The sequence below is a fragment of the Sus scrofa genome, chromosome 8 (genome assembly GCF_000003025.6).
Source record: "Sus scrofa isolate TJ Tabasco breed Duroc chromosome 8, Sscrofa11.1, whole genome shotgun sequence".
Classification (NCBI taxonomy): Eukaryota; Metazoa; Chordata; class Mammalia; order Artiodactyla; family Suidae; genus Sus; species Sus scrofa.
The window spans coordinates 52,702,657-52,720,586 of NC_010450.4; the positions used below are offsets into that span (position 1 = coordinate 52,702,657).

General features: G+C 37.8%; 1 protein-coding gene across 1 annotated transcript in view; it reads right to left on the minus strand.

Annotated features, from left to right (window-relative positions):
- The window catches only part of MARCH1 (membrane associated ring-CH-type finger 1), a 575,522-nt gene that overhangs the window by 327,147 nt on the left and 230,445 nt on the right, over nt 1-17,930 (minus strand). Inside the window, exon 3 of the mRNA XM_021100588.1 lies at nt 2,269-2,417. Coding sequence (XP_020956247.1) covers nt 2,269-2,379 — 111 coding nt within the window. The 5' untranslated portion in view covers nt 2,380-2,417. The remainder of the gene's footprint in view (nt 1-2,268; nt 2,418-17,930) is intronic.

The following is a 17,930-nucleotide window of genomic DNA, read 5'->3' on the forward strand; positions in this document are numbered from 1 at the left end:
TTTCTCAAAAGGGAGTGGAAACATGCCATGAATAGTTGGCAACCAGAAGGGCGGACTGTGGCAGAGATGTTTGACATGCTCGCTAATTCCATCTGCTTTTCCTGACCATGTGGCTTCCTGACATTTACCAACCTCCCTTGCAGTTTAGATGGGCCATGAGACTGGGTTTTAGCCAATAGAAGGAGGTCTACACACGCTGGATAGCCCCATAAGAGCCCATACATAATGGACCACACAGCCTCTTCCTTTTCCTCAGTGACATAGGAGGCTAGTTGCTTAAGAAGCTGGCATTAAAAGGTGGAAGGAGCCTTTGAATGATCATTTGAACCTCCAGGGAGAGCTGCCCTACATACGTGGGCTATGACATAGGAATATTTTTCAATCATAAGAGCAGAGATTTTGGGAGGATATGTTACAGTGGCTGGGTGTTATCACCCTAATACAGCATTAGATTTTAAAAGATTAATTATTAGATTTAATGACACTGTTAAGTGATAGTTTTTCTTTCTATTAAAGGTATTTGAATGGAAAGAAAGGGCTGTTGCGAAAGTGAGACAATGTGATAGAGTTAAAAAAAAAAAAAAAAAAAAGGCTTGCCTTGAGAAACCAGGCTTCTAGTAATCCTAGAAGTGACATTTACTAGCTAAGTGACTCTGGGAAAGTCACTTTAAGTCCTCTGGGCCACAGTATACATCTGTAAAATGAAGCTAATATCAGGTTACTCAAAATTATAAGAGAAAGGCAGGTCAAATGTTTGCTCAAGACATTTTATGATTTTAATCCATGCCTCTTTGAAATAGGAATTAAGCACTAAAGTCACTCTAATGAGAGATCAGAAGATACACACACACACACAGACACACACACACACACATATATGTGTGCATATAATATATATGAACCTGTGGTATATGGAAGTTCCAGGGCCAGGTATCAAATCTGAGCTGCAGTTGTGACCTACACCACAGCTGTGGCAACACTGTATCTTTTAACCTATTGCACCAGGATGGGGATTGAACCTGCACCTCCATAGCGACCGAAGCCGATGCCTTAAGATTCTTAACCCATTGGACCATGGCAGGAACTACCAGAAGTAATATTTTTATTTAAATAGTTTTAGTTGTTGCATGATATCTACAAAATCCAGCTTTATGTATAAATATTGTGCAACATGTGTGTTTAAATGGTGTTAACTCATGCCAAGCAGTTTTATTGATAATAGTAATTTACAAAATACCATATAGGAACATGAAACTTTGCAGTTAATGATATCGAAGAGTCTATTCCCTAGAACTTTATCCAATCACATTGTACAAATTCCTCAGACCCTCCACCCTCTCCCCAGAAGCTAAAATGATGGGATGAAGCAGGATTCCCACATCCACTGAAAGACTATTCCTCCTGATGGTTTCTAAGTAATGTTTACTCACAATACTTGTTTCTATGTAAAATAACAGAAATTATCACATAGCTTAAATGTAAAAAGAGACCTAAAACCTTTGTTTACATTTAATTATATGTTCATTAACTAATAAATAAGATTAATGAAAACACTTATGTTTTTATAAAATGGTAAAACAGTCATTAAAATACACCTAACATGTCAATTTAAAACTTAGAGACAATGGAATTTTGCTCCTTTAAATCAAACTCAAGAATGTCCCAGCCAAAATCTAAACAAAGAACTTCTAAAATGCCTTTTGCTAATGAGGTCTCTTCCGAATTAGTGGAAAATAATGGCTAACTAAAACCTAGCATTCAAACTTAAAAGCAGAAAACAAAACAAGAAAGAATATACCTTAAAATCATTTTTGCCATTATTTAATTCACAATTTTACATAAGAATACAATTTTTGAATCCTTTTTCAGACATTTTTAGAATATATTTATTTATTTATTTATTTATTTAAAGGAGGTATGATTTTTATTTTTCACTATTTTGGGATAAGGTGACTTTTCTCCCATTCATTCCATTACGGAAATGTAGAATGCAAGGTAAAAACATGACACATTCCTTAAATTCACTGATGTGGTGGAAGGGAAACGTCCGGAGGGAATGCAGAGAAAGGGAATTATTTTGTCTGAATTAAACTCTAGATGCTATGAGGCTGAGATGATTTGATCAATATCCACTACTTAAACTACATCTATAGGAACAATACAGGGCATGTGCAGGTACTATTGCAAAGCGGAGTGCTGTTTCCTCAGCAAGCACCCCACCCCCCTGCATCCACTCACACAAGCCATGGGGGCCACGGCTCCACTCACCCGCGTGGAGGGGTGCGCAGCGTCAGCCCTCTCCTCCGAGCCCTCGGGGGTCCGCGTGCTGGGTGGGGTCCTGCGGGGGTTGCGGGCTATCGCTTCACACCAGCCCAGCATTTTCTCCTTCCTCTTATCCCTTTTCAATGTCTGAAATTCTGAAAATAATGTACAGTCCCTGAAACATGTCACTTGTTTTAGTTGTCTCTTTAGTTGTTTTTGGAAAATGTACGTAATTGAAATCAAATAAGCGACTTAATGAAATACCTGGGGAGACATTTTATCTTATCCAGAGGTTAGGAGGAAGAAAAGATTATGCTGATTGTTAAGAACCTCAGAGTCACAGGCAATGAACACAGGACACAGGAACTCAAAGAGCTTAACATTTTACTCCTCAGTTTGTGACACTTCTAGACTGTGGGAATTTCTTGCATCCAGTTCTAAGTGTTATTTTCCAGGATTTGGTTCCTAACAAGAAGTTCTTACCTTAGGAGCTAAAAACAGATTCAATTCCTGATGTATCTACTTATTTCAATGACATCAAAGACATAGCTTTTCAGCTGAATGTCCTACAGATGCAAAATGAATTGAACATAGGCCAGTGATAACGATTACTCATTCTGGCAGTGGCATAGTTATATCTCTTATATAAAGTTCTGCCAACTAAAGGAGAAATTTTAGTGCATGGCATGGTAAATTTAGTATATGACATCCATCGCCAGTACAATCTGTTAAAATAATAATTAAAAAAATCTCCTTACTATATCATGAGTAGAAATAGTCCACAACTAGTTCTAGCTTTCCAGAACTTCCCAGTTGGGGGACTATTTTTGTCTCTGAAAAAGTTATATCAACAATGACTTTGAAGGTAATGAAGAAAACATTGTTTCCCTGTAAAGTTTTACAGCCTCGTTTTCCACTCCACCACGCTCCATAATTAGAAATAGTTTATTGCCAGTCTTTAGTTAAATGCATTACACTGTCAATTAAATATCAAAAATAATGTGGCATAATTATTTTGCACAGCATCCAAAGCAATTAGCAATCTGGTGGTTTATAATGTTTCTGGGATTCAAAACAAGAACAGTAACATTAAGAAAGGTTGCACTAATGGAATGACGAGTTATTACTGTAAATGACAAAATACTTAAGTTCAACAGATCTGAACAATGTGAATAGGAAATTATATTTAAAAACGCTCATAAAAAGTAAGTCTAGTATACTTAATGGAATGACGTTTTAAATAAGACTAGCGATCTGATATGACTGACCCATTCATCTGAGATTCAAGGAAATGGTGGCAGGGGCTTGGAAAGAATTGACTGAATGAGCAACAAATGATTAAAGCTTGCCCTTTCAAACACGTCTCTTGAGATTTTATTGAAAACGCTTATCTCTGATACAAAATCTGCATATCCCACTAATTTGCATTCCACAGAAAGTAAACATTTGCACATCCCTGGTACACAGTATCAGTTAGTCATCAGTTTTTAATTACATTTCTTGAAGTGCACTAAGAGTCAATGAAAATGAGTGTCTTTATTCCAAAGCAGGGAGTGAAATGATACATAATGACCAAAACAGTTTAATCAAGTACCAACAAATGTTCTACTTGTAAGTCATTTGCCATTTTTTAAAAAATTAACTCTGTAATTAAATATCACTCTAGGACTTACAATAAAATGTTCAATTCATACATGAATAAAAAGCATAATAAAGTGACCCACAAGATGATATCATCAGTACCCATTCAGGGACATGTTTTTAAAGGCAGCCAATTTCTTTCTATTCCATGTCTGAGATTAAATAAGATAATTTCATTTCATTTGCAGCCTTTTCTTGTGGTGGCGGTGATGGTGGTCAAGCTAGATTCTCGTTATTCAGTCAACATTCATCTGTATGTATTTCTTTTTTCTTTTTTTATGTGATGATTTTAATTTTTTCCATTATAGCTGGTTTACAGTGATCTGTCAGTTTTCTACTGTACACCATGGTGACCCAGCTACAAATACCTGTATACATTCTTTTTTCTCACATTATTCTTGAGCCCCTGCTATCCTGTAGGTACTGAAGTAGGTATGGAAAAGCCATAGGGAAGGATCACTTTCATTTATTGTATTTCATTTTATTTTTATTAGAGTGTAGTTGTTTTACAGTGTTGTATCAATTTCTGCTGTACAGCAAAGTAACCCAGTTATACATACATATGCATTCTTTTTCTAATACTATCTTCCATCATGGTCCATCCCAAGAGATTCGATAGTTCCCTGTGTTGTATAGTGGAGCCTCATTGCTTATCCATTCCAAATGTAATAGTTTGCATCTACTAATCCTAAATTCCCCATCCATCCCCTTCCATCCCCCGTTCCCCTTGGCAACCACAAATCTGTTCTCTGTGAGTTTGGAGAAAAGGGACCCCCACTTCAGTGTTTGTGGGAATGAAATTGATACAACCACTATGGAGAACAGTGTAGAGGTTCCTCAGAAAACTAAATATAGAACCACCATATGTTTCAGCAATCCCACTCCTGGGCATATATCCAGACAAAACTATAATTCATAAAGTGTTACTTTCATTTTTGATTTTAGTCAGATTCAATGCAGTCTTCCCAAGAATTTTAAAATCCAAGCCTAACTGGGATCTTTTGGATGCCCTAATTAGTGGATTTGTAAACTTGTTTGCTCAGCTCCAAGGTGGTGGCTGCCCCTCTTGTTCTGAGATGTCCTTCCTGAAGTTGGCCCACGCAGACCATCTTTCTGACCTGTCCTGCTGAACAAGCTGCACAGTGGGGCTGTTAAACTTTGGGCTCTGCCTGTGATGTAGTCTAATAAAACATCAGCTGCATTTTAGTTTTCTTTTGCATGTAACACATATTATCTGAATTCTAGGATGCTTAAGAGGGCAAAACAATCCAACAAGTAGCAATAATACTCTTTTAAGCTAAATAATGTGCTCAGAGTAATCACTGAATATGCACCATGGACGCCAACCTGTCTGGTGTGGGAAAAGAGAAGAGAAATATGATCCTGTTGGCTGTGGCTTGGAAGATGAAAGCTTCTCCTTACTCTTGGACATAGTCACGGGAATCTTTACAAATAAAGTCAACTGTGTGAAATGACCAGAGTTGTCTGACTGTACAGCATCAGTTCACCTTTTTATTATGTGAATGAACACTATGTAAGAAGATAAGGAAAGCCTCTGATGGGTACATGACTCCATCTGATCATTCACATCTTATTATAAGGGAAGTTTCTTGTCTGGTGATTTGCTGAGGATACTTACTACGCATCCACCCAATTCACTAGCTCCTTTTTTTTTTTTTTTTTAATTTTTAGGGCTGAACCTATAGCATGTGGAAGTTTCTGCGCTAGAGGCTGAATTGGAGATGCAGCTGAGGGCTACACCACAGCCATGGCAATACCAGATCTGAGCCCCATCTATGACCTGTGCAACCTACACCATAGCTTTCAACAAGGAGGTATCCTTAATCCACTGAGTGGGACCAGGGATCGAACCGGCATCCTCATGGATACAAGTCAGGTCCTTAACCCACTGAGCCACAACAGGAACTCCCACCAGCTATGTTAGAGTCACAGAGTCTTATCTGAAAGGAACCAACTTGTAGAATGGCCTCAAAGGCAGCAGCATAGGTATAGATGAGGTGAAGGAGAGTGAGGCAGGAAAGGTGGAGTGCTCCATCACCCTGGCTGGTAGAGAATCTGATGGTCACTACAGATGACATCTCTTTGGTTATCACAGGACACTTAAACTTTAGTGCACATTTCCTTTTAAATGTTTTTTGTTATATTTGATTTAGAAATTTCCATCAATTTCTACTGTACAGCAAAGGGACCCAGTTATACACATATATACATTCTTTTCTCACATTATCCTCCATCATGTTCCATCACAAGTGACTGGATATAGTTTCCTGTGCTATATAGCAGGATTTCATTGCTTATCCACTCCAAATGCAATAGTCCACATTTACTGACCACAAGCTCCCAGTCTGTCACACTCCTCCCACCTGTCCCTTGGCAATTATAAGTCTGTTCTCCATATCCATGAGTTTGTTTCTTTTCTATAGAAAGGTTCATTTGTGCCATATTTTATATTCCAGATAGAAATGATATTTGTCTTTCTCTTTCTGACTTACTTCACTTAGTATGAGAGTTGCTAGTTCCATCTATGTTGCTATAAATGGCATTATTTTGGTTCTTTTTTATGGCAGAGTAGTATTCCACTGTGTGTATGTACCACATTTTTTTAATCCATTCACCTATTGAATGGATTGTTTCATGCCTTGGTTGAAGGCATCAAGGTTGTTTCCATTCAAGGTTGTTTTCATTCCTTGACTACTGTGAATAGTGCTGCAATGAACATAGGGATTCATGTATCTTTTTCAAGGAAAGTTTTGTCCAGATATGTGCCCAGGAGTGGAATTGCTGGATCATATGGTAGTTTTATATTTAATTTTCTGAGGTACCTCTGTACTGTTTTCCATAGTGGTTGTACCAATTTACATTCCACCAACAGTGTAGGATTGTTCCCTTTTCTCCACAACCTCTCCAGCATTTTTTATTTGTTGATTTACTAATAATGGCCATTCTGACCGATGTGAAGTGGTACCTCATTGTAGTTTTCATTTGCATTTCTCTAATAACTAGTGATGTGGAACACTTCATGTGTCTGTTGGCCATCTGCATGTCTTATATGGAGAAATGTCTACTTGGGTCTTCTGCTTATTTTTTAACTGGGTTTTTTTTTTGCCATTGAGTTTTATGAGTTTGTATATTTTGGAGATGAAGACCTTGTCGGGTGCATCATATGAAACTATTTTCTCCCATTCTTTAGATTGTCTTTTTGTTTATTTTATGGTTTCCTTTGCTGTGCAAAAGCTTGTAAGTTTGATTAGATCCCATTGGTTTACTTTTAGTTTTATTTCTATTGCTTTGGGAGACTGACCTAAGAAAATATTTGTACAATTGATGTTACAGAATGTTTTGCCTATGTTCTCTTCTAGGAGTTTTATGGTGTCTTACTTTATGTTTAAATCTTTCAGCCATTTTGAGTTTATTTTTGTGCATGGTGTGAGGTCATGTTCCAATTTCATTGATTTATATGCAGCTGTCCAAATTTCCTAGCACCACTTGTTGAGACTTCCAGTACTATGTTGAATAAAAGTGGTGAGAGTAGGCATTCTTATCTTGTTTCAGATTTTAGTGGTAAGGCTTTCAGCCTTTTGACATTGAGTATTATATTGGCTGTTGGTTTGTCATAAATGGTTTCGATTATATTAAGGTATTTTCCTTTGGTAGGAGTTTTTAACATAAATGGATGTTAGGTTTTGTCCAATGCTTTTTCTGTAACTACTGAGATGATCATGTGATTTTTGACTTTTCTTTTGTTAATGTGGTATTTGATGTTGATTGATTTGCATATGTTGAACCATCCTTGTGAACTTGGGATAAATACCACTTGGTTGTGGTGTATGATCTTTTTTATATGTTGTTGGATTTGGTTGGGTAAAATTTTGTTGAGAATTTTAGTGTCTACATTCATAAAAGATATTGGCCTATGATTTTCTTTTTTCATAGTGTCTGGTTTTGGTATTAGGGTGATGGTGGCTTCATAGAATGTCTTTGGGATTATTCCTTCTTCTTCAACCTTGTGGAAAAGATTGAGAAAGATGGGTATAAGTTCTTTGTATGTTTAGTAGAATTCACTTGTGAAGCCATCTGGTCCTGAACTTTTGTTTGTAGGGAGTGTTTTTATTTCTAGTGATTGGTCTGTTAAATGGATGTATGTCTTCTTGATTCAGTTTGGGCAGGCTGTATGTATCTAGAAAGTTTGCAGATTTATTCGCATATAATTGCTCACAGTAGTCTCTTATGGTTTTGTATTTCTGCAATATCCATTGAGATTTCTCCTTTTTCATTTCTTACTCTGTTTATTTGACTTCTTTCTCTCCTCTTGGTGAGTCTGGCCAGAGGTTTTTCAATTTGTTTACCCTTTCAAAGAACCAGCTCATGGTTTTATTGATTTTTATTTTATTTTATTTTATTGATTTCCTCTCTGATCTTTATGCTTTCCTTCCTTATGCTGACTTTAGTTTTTCTTTTTCTAATTCTTTTAGGTAGTAGGTTAAATTGTGATCTGAATTTTTCTACTTTTCTGGGGAAGGCCTGTGTTGCTATGAACTTCCCTCTAAGCACTGCTTTTGCAGCATCCCATAGATTTTTGAATGGTTGTATTTTCATTATCATTGTCTTGAGGTATTATTTTTTATTTTTATTTTACTTATTATTTATTTACTTATTTATTTTACTTTATAGGGCCATACCCATGGCATATGGAAGTTCCCAGGCTAGGGGTCAAATTGGAGCTACAGCTGCCAGCCTATGCCACAGCAATGCTGGATCTGAGATGCATCTGTGACCTACACCACAGCTCACAGCAATGCTAGGTCCTTAACGCAATGAGCAGGACCAGGGATCAAACCCGCAACCTCATGGTTATTGGTCAGACTCTGTTTCTGCTGTGCCACAATGGGAACTCCCTTGAGTTATCTTTTAATTTTGCTTTTTGATTTCCTCATTGACCCATTTGTTTTTAGTAGCATGTTGTTCAGTCTCCACCAGTCAGTGTTTTCTCTTTTCTTTTCCTGTGGTTTATTTCTAGTCTCATGCCATTGTGGTCCAAGAAGATACTTGAAATAATGTCTATACTCTTAAGCTTGTTGAGATTACTTTTATTTCCTACATGTGGTCAATCCTTGAGAATGTTCCATGTGTACTTGAACAGAATGCATATTCTGATTTTTGTGTATATAATGTCCTGAAGATATCAATTAATTCTAACTCTTTTATTGTGTCATGTAGGATCTCTGTTGCCTTATTGATTTTCTGTCTAGAGGATCTTTCCATTGATGTAAGTGGGGTGTTAAAGTCTTCTATTATTACTGTATTCCCATCAATTTCTTCTTTTATGTCTATTAGTATTTGTTGTATGTATTTGGGTGCTCCTATATTGGGGCATATATATTGACAAGTATAATACCCTTTTTTTGAATTGATCTTTTTATCACTAAATAGTGTTTTTCTTTATCTTTCTCTACAGCCTTCATTTGAAAGTTTATTTCCTTTGATGAGTATTGCAACTCCTGCATTCCTGTCTTTTCCAATTACATGGAATATCTTTTTCTATCCCCTCACTTCCAGTTTACATGTGTCCTTTGCCCTGATATGAGTTTCTTGTAGGCAGTATATTATAGGCTCTTGTTTTTGTTTTTTTTTTTTTCAATCCAGTCTGCCACTCTGTCTTTTGATTGGTGCATTCAGTCCATTGACATTTAAGATAATTATTGATAAAGATGTATTTATTGCCATTTTAAACATTGTTTTCCAGTTGATTCTAAGTTTTTCCTTTGTTCCTTTCTTTTTTTGGTTGGATGTTTTCATTTTATTTTATGTTTGCGTCTTCCTCCTTTTAGTTTTTGTGAATATATTGTTTGGTTTTGATTTCTGGTTTCCCTGTTTTTCAAGTATGTTAACCCCTTGCTATATCTGCCTGCTTTAGTCTGATAGTCATATAGGCTCAAATATATTCTAAAAAAATTAGTCTAGATTTTCTTTTTTCCTTCTTCACATTTTATGATTTTGAATTCCTTTTTTAACATCTTCATGTTTATCCTTTTGATGTTCCCTGTGTTTACTGTCACTTTTACAATAGATTTTTTTTCTTTTATATCTGTATACTGGCTTATTTAAGTGATTACTTTCCAATTGTGATTTCCTCCATCCTATTTCTCCTTACTTCTTTTTTTTTTTTTTTTAGAGGAGACCTTTCAGGATCTCTTTTAGAATGTTTGGTTTTAGTATTGCTACATTTGCTACATTATTCAATTTTTCTTTGTTAGAGAAATTTTTTATTTCTCCTTCTATTTTAAATGATATTCTCTCTGGGTAGAGTATTCTAGGCTGCAAATTTTTCTCTTTAGAATTTTGAATATATCTTGCCACTTTCTTCTGGACTGTAGTGTTTCTGTAGAGAAATCAGATGATAGCTTTGTGGGGGTTCCCTTATAATTAACTCTATTATTCTCTTGCTGCCTTTAGAATCCTCTCTTTATCTTTAACTTTTGCCATTTTTATTATAATATGTGTTTGTGTGGTCCTATTTGGGTTAAACTTATTTGGGGCTCTCTGTGCTTCCTGTATCTTGCTATCTGTTTCCTTTTGATTTGGAAAGTTTTCAGCCATAATTTCTTCAAATATATTTTCAATCCCCTTTTCTTTTTCTTCTCCTTCTGGAATCCCTATTATGCATAGATTGATCCAGTTTATTTAATCCCATAGATTTCTTATATTGCTTTCATATATATATATTTTTTCATTTGGTTTTCTGTCTGTTGTCCTGATTGGGTGATTTCCATTATTCTATTTTCCATGTCACTAATTTGTTCTTCTGCATTATTCATTCTGCTTGTTAGTGCCTTTAACTCAGCTTGTATCTCTACAAATGAATTTTCTATTTTTTCTTGGCTTTTTCTTATATTTTTGAGTTCCTTTCTAAAGTAATCTTCATTGCTATGCATATCTGCTCTTAATTCCTTCATAGTTGCTCTTAATTTCTTCAGTAATTTCACTATCTCCTTTTTGAACTTGGTGTCTGTTAGACTGCAGCAGTCTGTTTCATCATTTGCTGCTTCAGGTGAATTCCCTGGTTCTTTTAACTGGGAATGGTTCCTGAGCTTCTTCATTTTGCTTATATTTTTTCTTTTTCTTTGAATTTGGGGAAAACAACTACCATAGTCTTGGAGGGCTATTTATATGTGAGAGTGCCCCTGGGTATTTTGTGAGGGCTTACTCTTTACTTTATTTGTGAGGCTGCTTTTTTGGATGCTTGCTGTCTCTTTCATTGGTGTGTGCATGCTGTTATTGCCTTGATAGGCTGCTGCATGCTGCATGGGAGATGGAGGCAATGGGCAGGGCTAGTAGCCAGTGCCTAGTTGCTGCACCCTTGACAGTGGCAAGGACCCAGGGGAAGGTGGTGCTGGCTGCTCCTAGTTGCAGGGCCCTGGGAAGTGGCAGTGACCTTCAGTCAGGTGTAGGCTGCACCTGGAGCATTGGCAGTGGCAATGGCAGGGTGTGTGTGATCTCAGGTTAGTGAGAGCAACAATGAGTGTTGCCTGATTGTGCTGAACTGAGATAAATGGGGCCATAGATGGTACCTGTTCACAGATCCCTAGTGGTGGCAGACCATGCCCAACTCTGGAGTCTGAGATGACTGAGTTTGCCTCTGCTGCTTGTAGACCATGCAAGAGGTGCCCTGTCATGCTTAGCCTGCATAGGACATGCCAACACCTATAGCCCACACAGAGGGGCCTGTTATCCATAGCCCATGCAACAGGTGCCTCACTGCTTGTAACCCCACCCTTCAAGAGTCCAGTAGCCATCCACTTCTTGTCTCGCCCTCCCCAGCAATGACTCCTTGATTCTTCCACAGGCTCAACCTCCCCCCAGGTTCCCCTGGCTGTGGCACTCTGCTTCCCATCACTTTGTGCACTGCTCCCTAGCTCCTCAGACTGTTTCCACACAGCCAACTCTAGTCCTCTTCCCGGAACTGACCTTGGCACTTGAGACTCAGCACCCAGCCCCCTTCTGAGCATCTCAGTCTGTGGTACTGATGGTCTGCATGGCTCTCTCTTTGCTTTGCCTTCTTCAGTCCAGCTGGTGTGCTCTTCCTCTTTCACAGCTCCCTCTCAGGAGTCCTAGTCCATCCTGATTCCTTTTCCTCTCTCTTTCTTTTTTTTTCCCTTTTTTTCTACCAAGTTATGTGGAGGGTTTCTTCTCCTTTTTGGAGGTTTAAGGTCTTTTCCCAGCATTCAGTAGATATTCTGTATAAATTGTTCTACATGTACATGGATTTTTTGATGTGTTTGTGGCAGAAGGTGACAGGTCTTAGTTCTCTGCCATTTTGATCCCTCCCCTAGAGCACATTTCAAAACAATCTTTTTGGCAACATGGATGATAAAAGGAGATATTCCAGAGATAGCTTAGGTTCTGGGTTTGACGTAATGAAAGGGTTAACAGTGTGGTTCACTGAGCCTTTTCAGAGCAACAATCTCTGTGGACTGAGTAGTTACTATATTCTCAGGTGGAAGGATACACCATCAGTCAGAAGGGTGGGCAGACTATGAGCATTTATATTTAACCTTGATGCACTTTAAACTGTAAGTATCATTAGTGATAGATCAAAATAGGAAAATGGTCATTAAGTATTCATGTTAATTACCCCTAACCATTGAACCAAACTAATATGAGATACAATGAATGAGCAACTTATATAATGATCACAGGAAATTGAGATTTAACTAAGCTTAATTTTTAATATGCTACACCTAGGAGACATTTAATTTAATAAATAGGAGTGCCATGCATTCTCTGTGAACTAAATTGACAATAAATTAAAATCAGGAAGGAAAAAATGCAGAACAATTGGATATACATCAGAGAGAGTGATTTACTTTAAATTCAGAAAACATTTAGTAAATACTTCCTTGCTGCCAAACGCTGTGCTTGGAGCTCTTGGTAATGGGATCTGAAAGATCTGGAACTTATATGTAGAGGTAAAACTGACACATGGACCATTTTTTCAACAGCAGTGCAATGAGTACGTGAAAACTTTGAGAAAAGATGTCTGACTTCCTATCACCTGAAGGAAAAGGCTGATTTTGGACAACTCTCCAAAGAGAATAAATATAAATAATTGACAGGAAAATTAAAATTCTTACAACTGCAAAAGCTTCTTCAGCTACCAGCTGTGCTGCACAGCCCCTTGTGGGGGGTGTTCTCTCTTAATCCATGTAAATGGCACTGTGATCCAGCCATACTCTCCACATAAATGCCCTGTGAAAAGTTCTCCTGCAGCTGTGCAGCTGAGCAGAAAGAAAGCCCAGCTGATTTCTCTCAGGGAAGCTTAGGACATTTACCTAACTGTACCCTACATCTAATGGAATTAAATCTTAAAATCAGAACATTTTTCTTCTCATAAAAAAAAAATGCATTTGGCTACCTCCACCTTGCCTGTCTCCCTCCTCAGCCATTTCCTTCCTACAAGGTGGCCGAGCCCACATCACACCAGTAAAGTCTAGATAGGGGCCTGGCAAGTCCTTCCCTTCACCACATGCATGACCCCGAGGATATTCTCTAACCTCCATCCTCAAAGGAAATGAGAATAGCCCTTGTCTAAGAACATGACAGGATTTTCTTTCTTTCTTTTTTTTTTTTTTTTTTTTTTTGCTATTTCTTGGGCCGCTCCCATGGCATATGGAGGTTCCCAGGCTAGGGGTTGAATAGGAGCTGTAGCCACCGGCCTACGCCAGAGCCACAGCAACGCTGGATCCAAGCTGCGTCTGCAACCTACACCACAGCTCACGGCAACGCCGGATCGTTAACCCACTGAGCAAGGGCAGGGACCAAACCCGCAACCTCATGGTTCCTAGTCGGATTTGTTAACCACTGCGCCATGACGGGAACTCCTGAAAGGATTTTTTTGATCTAAAATTTTAGACATTTGACTGTATGTTTCTTTGGGTAAGTGTCATCAAGAATTAGGCCTCAACTCTTGAACACCCCCCTCCAGAATAAACATGAAGCTCAGTCTCCTTTATGAGAGAAACAATGTGCAGATAGAGAAAGAAGGAAGTTAGGGGTATGATCCTTCTTCAGTGGGTTGGCTGCAGTATCTCTGAGGATTAACTTCTGTTCTTGGGGAAGGGGAACATATTTGTGTGTGTGTGTATTCCTCCCTAGGCCCTCAGAAGTCTGTAACATTTATGCCTACAACTCACATCACCTACTCTCTGGATGCCTGTGCATTTCCAACACACATGCAGCTCTGAATTGTCCTTGAAGACCTGTGTCCTTGAACACCTCTGGTGTTTTTGGAGGCCTTTAGACCAGGGAGTCTTTAGATGAGGTAACCATTAAACTGACTTCCATCAAATGGAAAAACATCCTTGGGGCCTTCTGATAGACTATGAGGCATGGTTTCTCAAATGGAGAGAGAGGTTCATGGCTGTCTGCTAGGATGTGGAACACTAACTGACCTAGAACCTGATAAATAATTATTGATAATAAAGTAAATGAGAAGATAAAGAAGAGCTTTCTGCTTTTGAGTAAATTTAGGAAATGAGGATAGCCATAGGTAAGTCATAGTGAAGGTTTAAATTCTTAAGTGATTTTTGCTTAGACTAGAGGAAAGATATAAGCAGTTTTCTTTTTAAAAGCTCTCCTTCTGCCTTAAATTCCTTTTAGAAGCACCTATCTTTCTTTGAAGTCTTATAAGTTACTCTAGCCTTATGAGGAAACCTGGTGATGAATACAGAAGTGGCACAGAGATCAGGGTTGCTGGATGCAAACTATTCCATTTAGAATGGATAAGCCATGAGGTCCTGCTTTACAGCACAGGGAACTATATCTAATCTCTTGGGAGAGAATATGATGGAAGGTAGTATGAGAAAAAGAATGTGTGTGTGTGTGTGTGTGTGTGTGTGTAGGTCACTATGCTATACAGCAGAAATGACATAGCACTGTAAGTCATCTATACTTCAATAAAAATTAAATTAAAAAAAGAAGTGGCATGGAAGAAGGAGGGGGCTCCCAGCCCCCCTCTGTTGGTGCAGGGCAAAGAAGGGTTTTGAGGAGACCATCTTGGTAGCAATATGAGTCAAGACACAAAAGTTGTTAGGAAAGGAGGAAGGGGAAGCTTCCAGGTTGGCAACTTTGGGAAAACTAAACACAGTGACTCCTCCAAGTCTCAGTACAGATGCAAATGAGGGGAAGTCACATAACAGGGACAGGGGGCTATTCTTTTGTGATGACTAACAAGCTTCTTCAGGAGTTTACTAGCTCAACACTCAGCACATGTGCTGGGCCAACCTCTGAGACATCAGCAGTGGCGTATGAGGGATTACAAGGTTACACTCTAAAGTAACCTTTGTTGGAAACTACCATATCTTGCTTGTAAAAAATATCAGAAAAAATCTCAAAAAAAAAAAAGCAGAAAAATCCTGTGTTTGTGAATAGGAAGACTCAATATTGTAACAATGTCAATTTTTCCTAACTTGAGCTATTGATTCAGCAAACCCCAATCAAAATCTCAATATGCTGTTTTGTAGATATTGACAAATTTATTTTAAGGCTTACATGGGAAGGAGACATACCTCAAATAGCCAATACAGTAGAGAAGAAGAACAGAGCTGAAGGACTCAGATTACCCACCTTTGAAACTTACCAAAGTTATAGTCATCAAGTCAGAGTGGTTTTGGCAAAATAATGAACATAAAAAAACAACATAACAGAATAGAAAGTCCAAAAATAAACTCATAATTGCTGTTAACTCATCTTTGAAAAAGAGCAAAGACAATTTAATGAGAAAAGATCATCTTTTCAACAAATGGTTCAGGAAGAACTGGGCATTCACATGTAAAAAATCAAATCTGGACACAGAACCTTACACCTATCACAAAAATTAACTGAAGATGGATCACAGACCCAATTTAAATGAAAACTATACAACTTCTAGAAGAAACCAAGGGAGAAAATGTGATTGACTTTGGCTTTAGCAATGAAGTGTTAGATAAAACATTAAAATCGCAATCCAGGAAATAAAAAAAAATTGATTTTAGGATTAATTGAAATTATAAACTTCTATTCTCTGAAAGTTTTAAGAGAATGAAAACTCAAGTCATAGACTGAGAGAAAATATTTGAAAACTGCACATTAGATAAAGGTCTTTTATCCACAATATACAAAGAGCTCTTGAAATCAACAATAAGAAAACAACTCAGAAAAAAAAAGCCAAATTAGCAGATCAGAAACTTCACCAAGAGGATATACAGATGACAAGTAGGTATATGAACAATGTTCACCATCATATGTCATTAGGGAAATGCAAATTAAAACAATGAGATATTACAACTCATCAATTAGAATGGCTCAAACTCAACTGATAACATCAAATGCTAGCCAAGGATGTAAAGCAACCAGACCTCTCATTCATTGCTCATGGGAATGTAAAATGGTGCAGCCAATTTGGTAGCTTATTACAAACCTAAATATTATTATCAAACATTGAACTTGTAGCTATTTACCCAACTGACTTAAGAATTTATGCTTCCACTTCCAAAAAAATCTGTACATAAAGGTTTTTAGTAGCTTCATTTATAATTGCTAAAAGCTAGAAACAACCAATATATCCTTCAATAGGTGACTAGATAAACAAATTATGGTACATTCCCATAATGGTACATTATTCAGAAATAAAAGGAAATGATCCATAAAAAGGTGTAAATGAATCCTAAAAGCATATTTCCACACTAAAGAAGCCAGCCTGAAAAGGGCCACTCTATGTATGACTCTAATTATAGGACATTCTGGAAAAGACAGAACTATAGGATCAGAAAACTAGTCAGTGATAGGGCAGTGAAACTAGTCTGTATGACACTATAATGGATGGTGAGAGTCTAGGGAACTTCACAGCAGAGTGTCAACCTGAAAATGTATGTAAATAAAAACATATCATTTAAAAGGTTGGGTGATCCCAGGATGGAATGTGAAAAATAAAATTTAAATATGTGACAAATGTATTATATGACCTCACTGGACAGCATGAGGGAAAATATGCTGAACTAACCACTTTAGAAAGGAGTCTGTAAGATTACAGCAAAAATTGTTGCATATCAGCACTGTGCTCTGTTTCCTATAATTGTTCACCGTGGCGGGGGTGGGGGGAGGGGTGGAGGTGGGTAGCAGTTGACAATTCTAATACAGCGAGACCAGTATGCTGGGAAGGAACAATTAAGTGGTGGAAGTGAATGTAGGCCAGGTTCCTCAGTGTTGGGGTGGGAGGTTATAGACAAGTAGGGGAGAGGGCATGTGCCATGTGGTATGAAAGATGTAAACATCAATATGCACTTTTGTTTAGCTTAATACAGAGAAGTATTTATAAACATGTGTATGCACATGGCTTAGTATTTGCACATAAGTCTCCTAGTTCTGTCAGTTGGGAGGCCTAGAAGCAATGTTGGGTTGACAGCCTAGTAGCAATGAATATACCCAGTGCCCAGAGGTTGGTTTCTAATACTACTCTCCAATGAAAGGGACTGGGCTGCTTGGAGAAGTGGCTAATCCCAGGATGGGGACAGGAAATATACACTATGAGTCTGAAGCAACTTGCAGTGCAGAACTCCCAGTGGCCAAAGCAGAAGTTAGATATCTGTAAGTTTATACTGATATAGAGAAATGATTGAATAAAGACATTAATGGGGGATCTGTCATGTGGAATTCTAAATAATTTATGTAGAGAGCCCCCCTCAAAAGGTTGAGAGAAGCATAATCCCTACCCCCTTGAAGACTGTGTATAGTAACTTCCTTCCAAAGAGCACAATATGGAAATAATGAAAAGAGTTTCAATGTCATAGTGGAGGAACCTGGCAGACCCCACTTGAGCTGTGTTGTAAAGGTCCATATCAACAGTGCTAAGTCAGGTGGATAGTATGAACTCTTTTAAGATGTGATGAAAATGGTACTTTACCTCTGCGGTCTTCCTCCACGCAAACCAGAACACCACTCTAACAATTAGAAAAAAAATCAGACAAATTTCA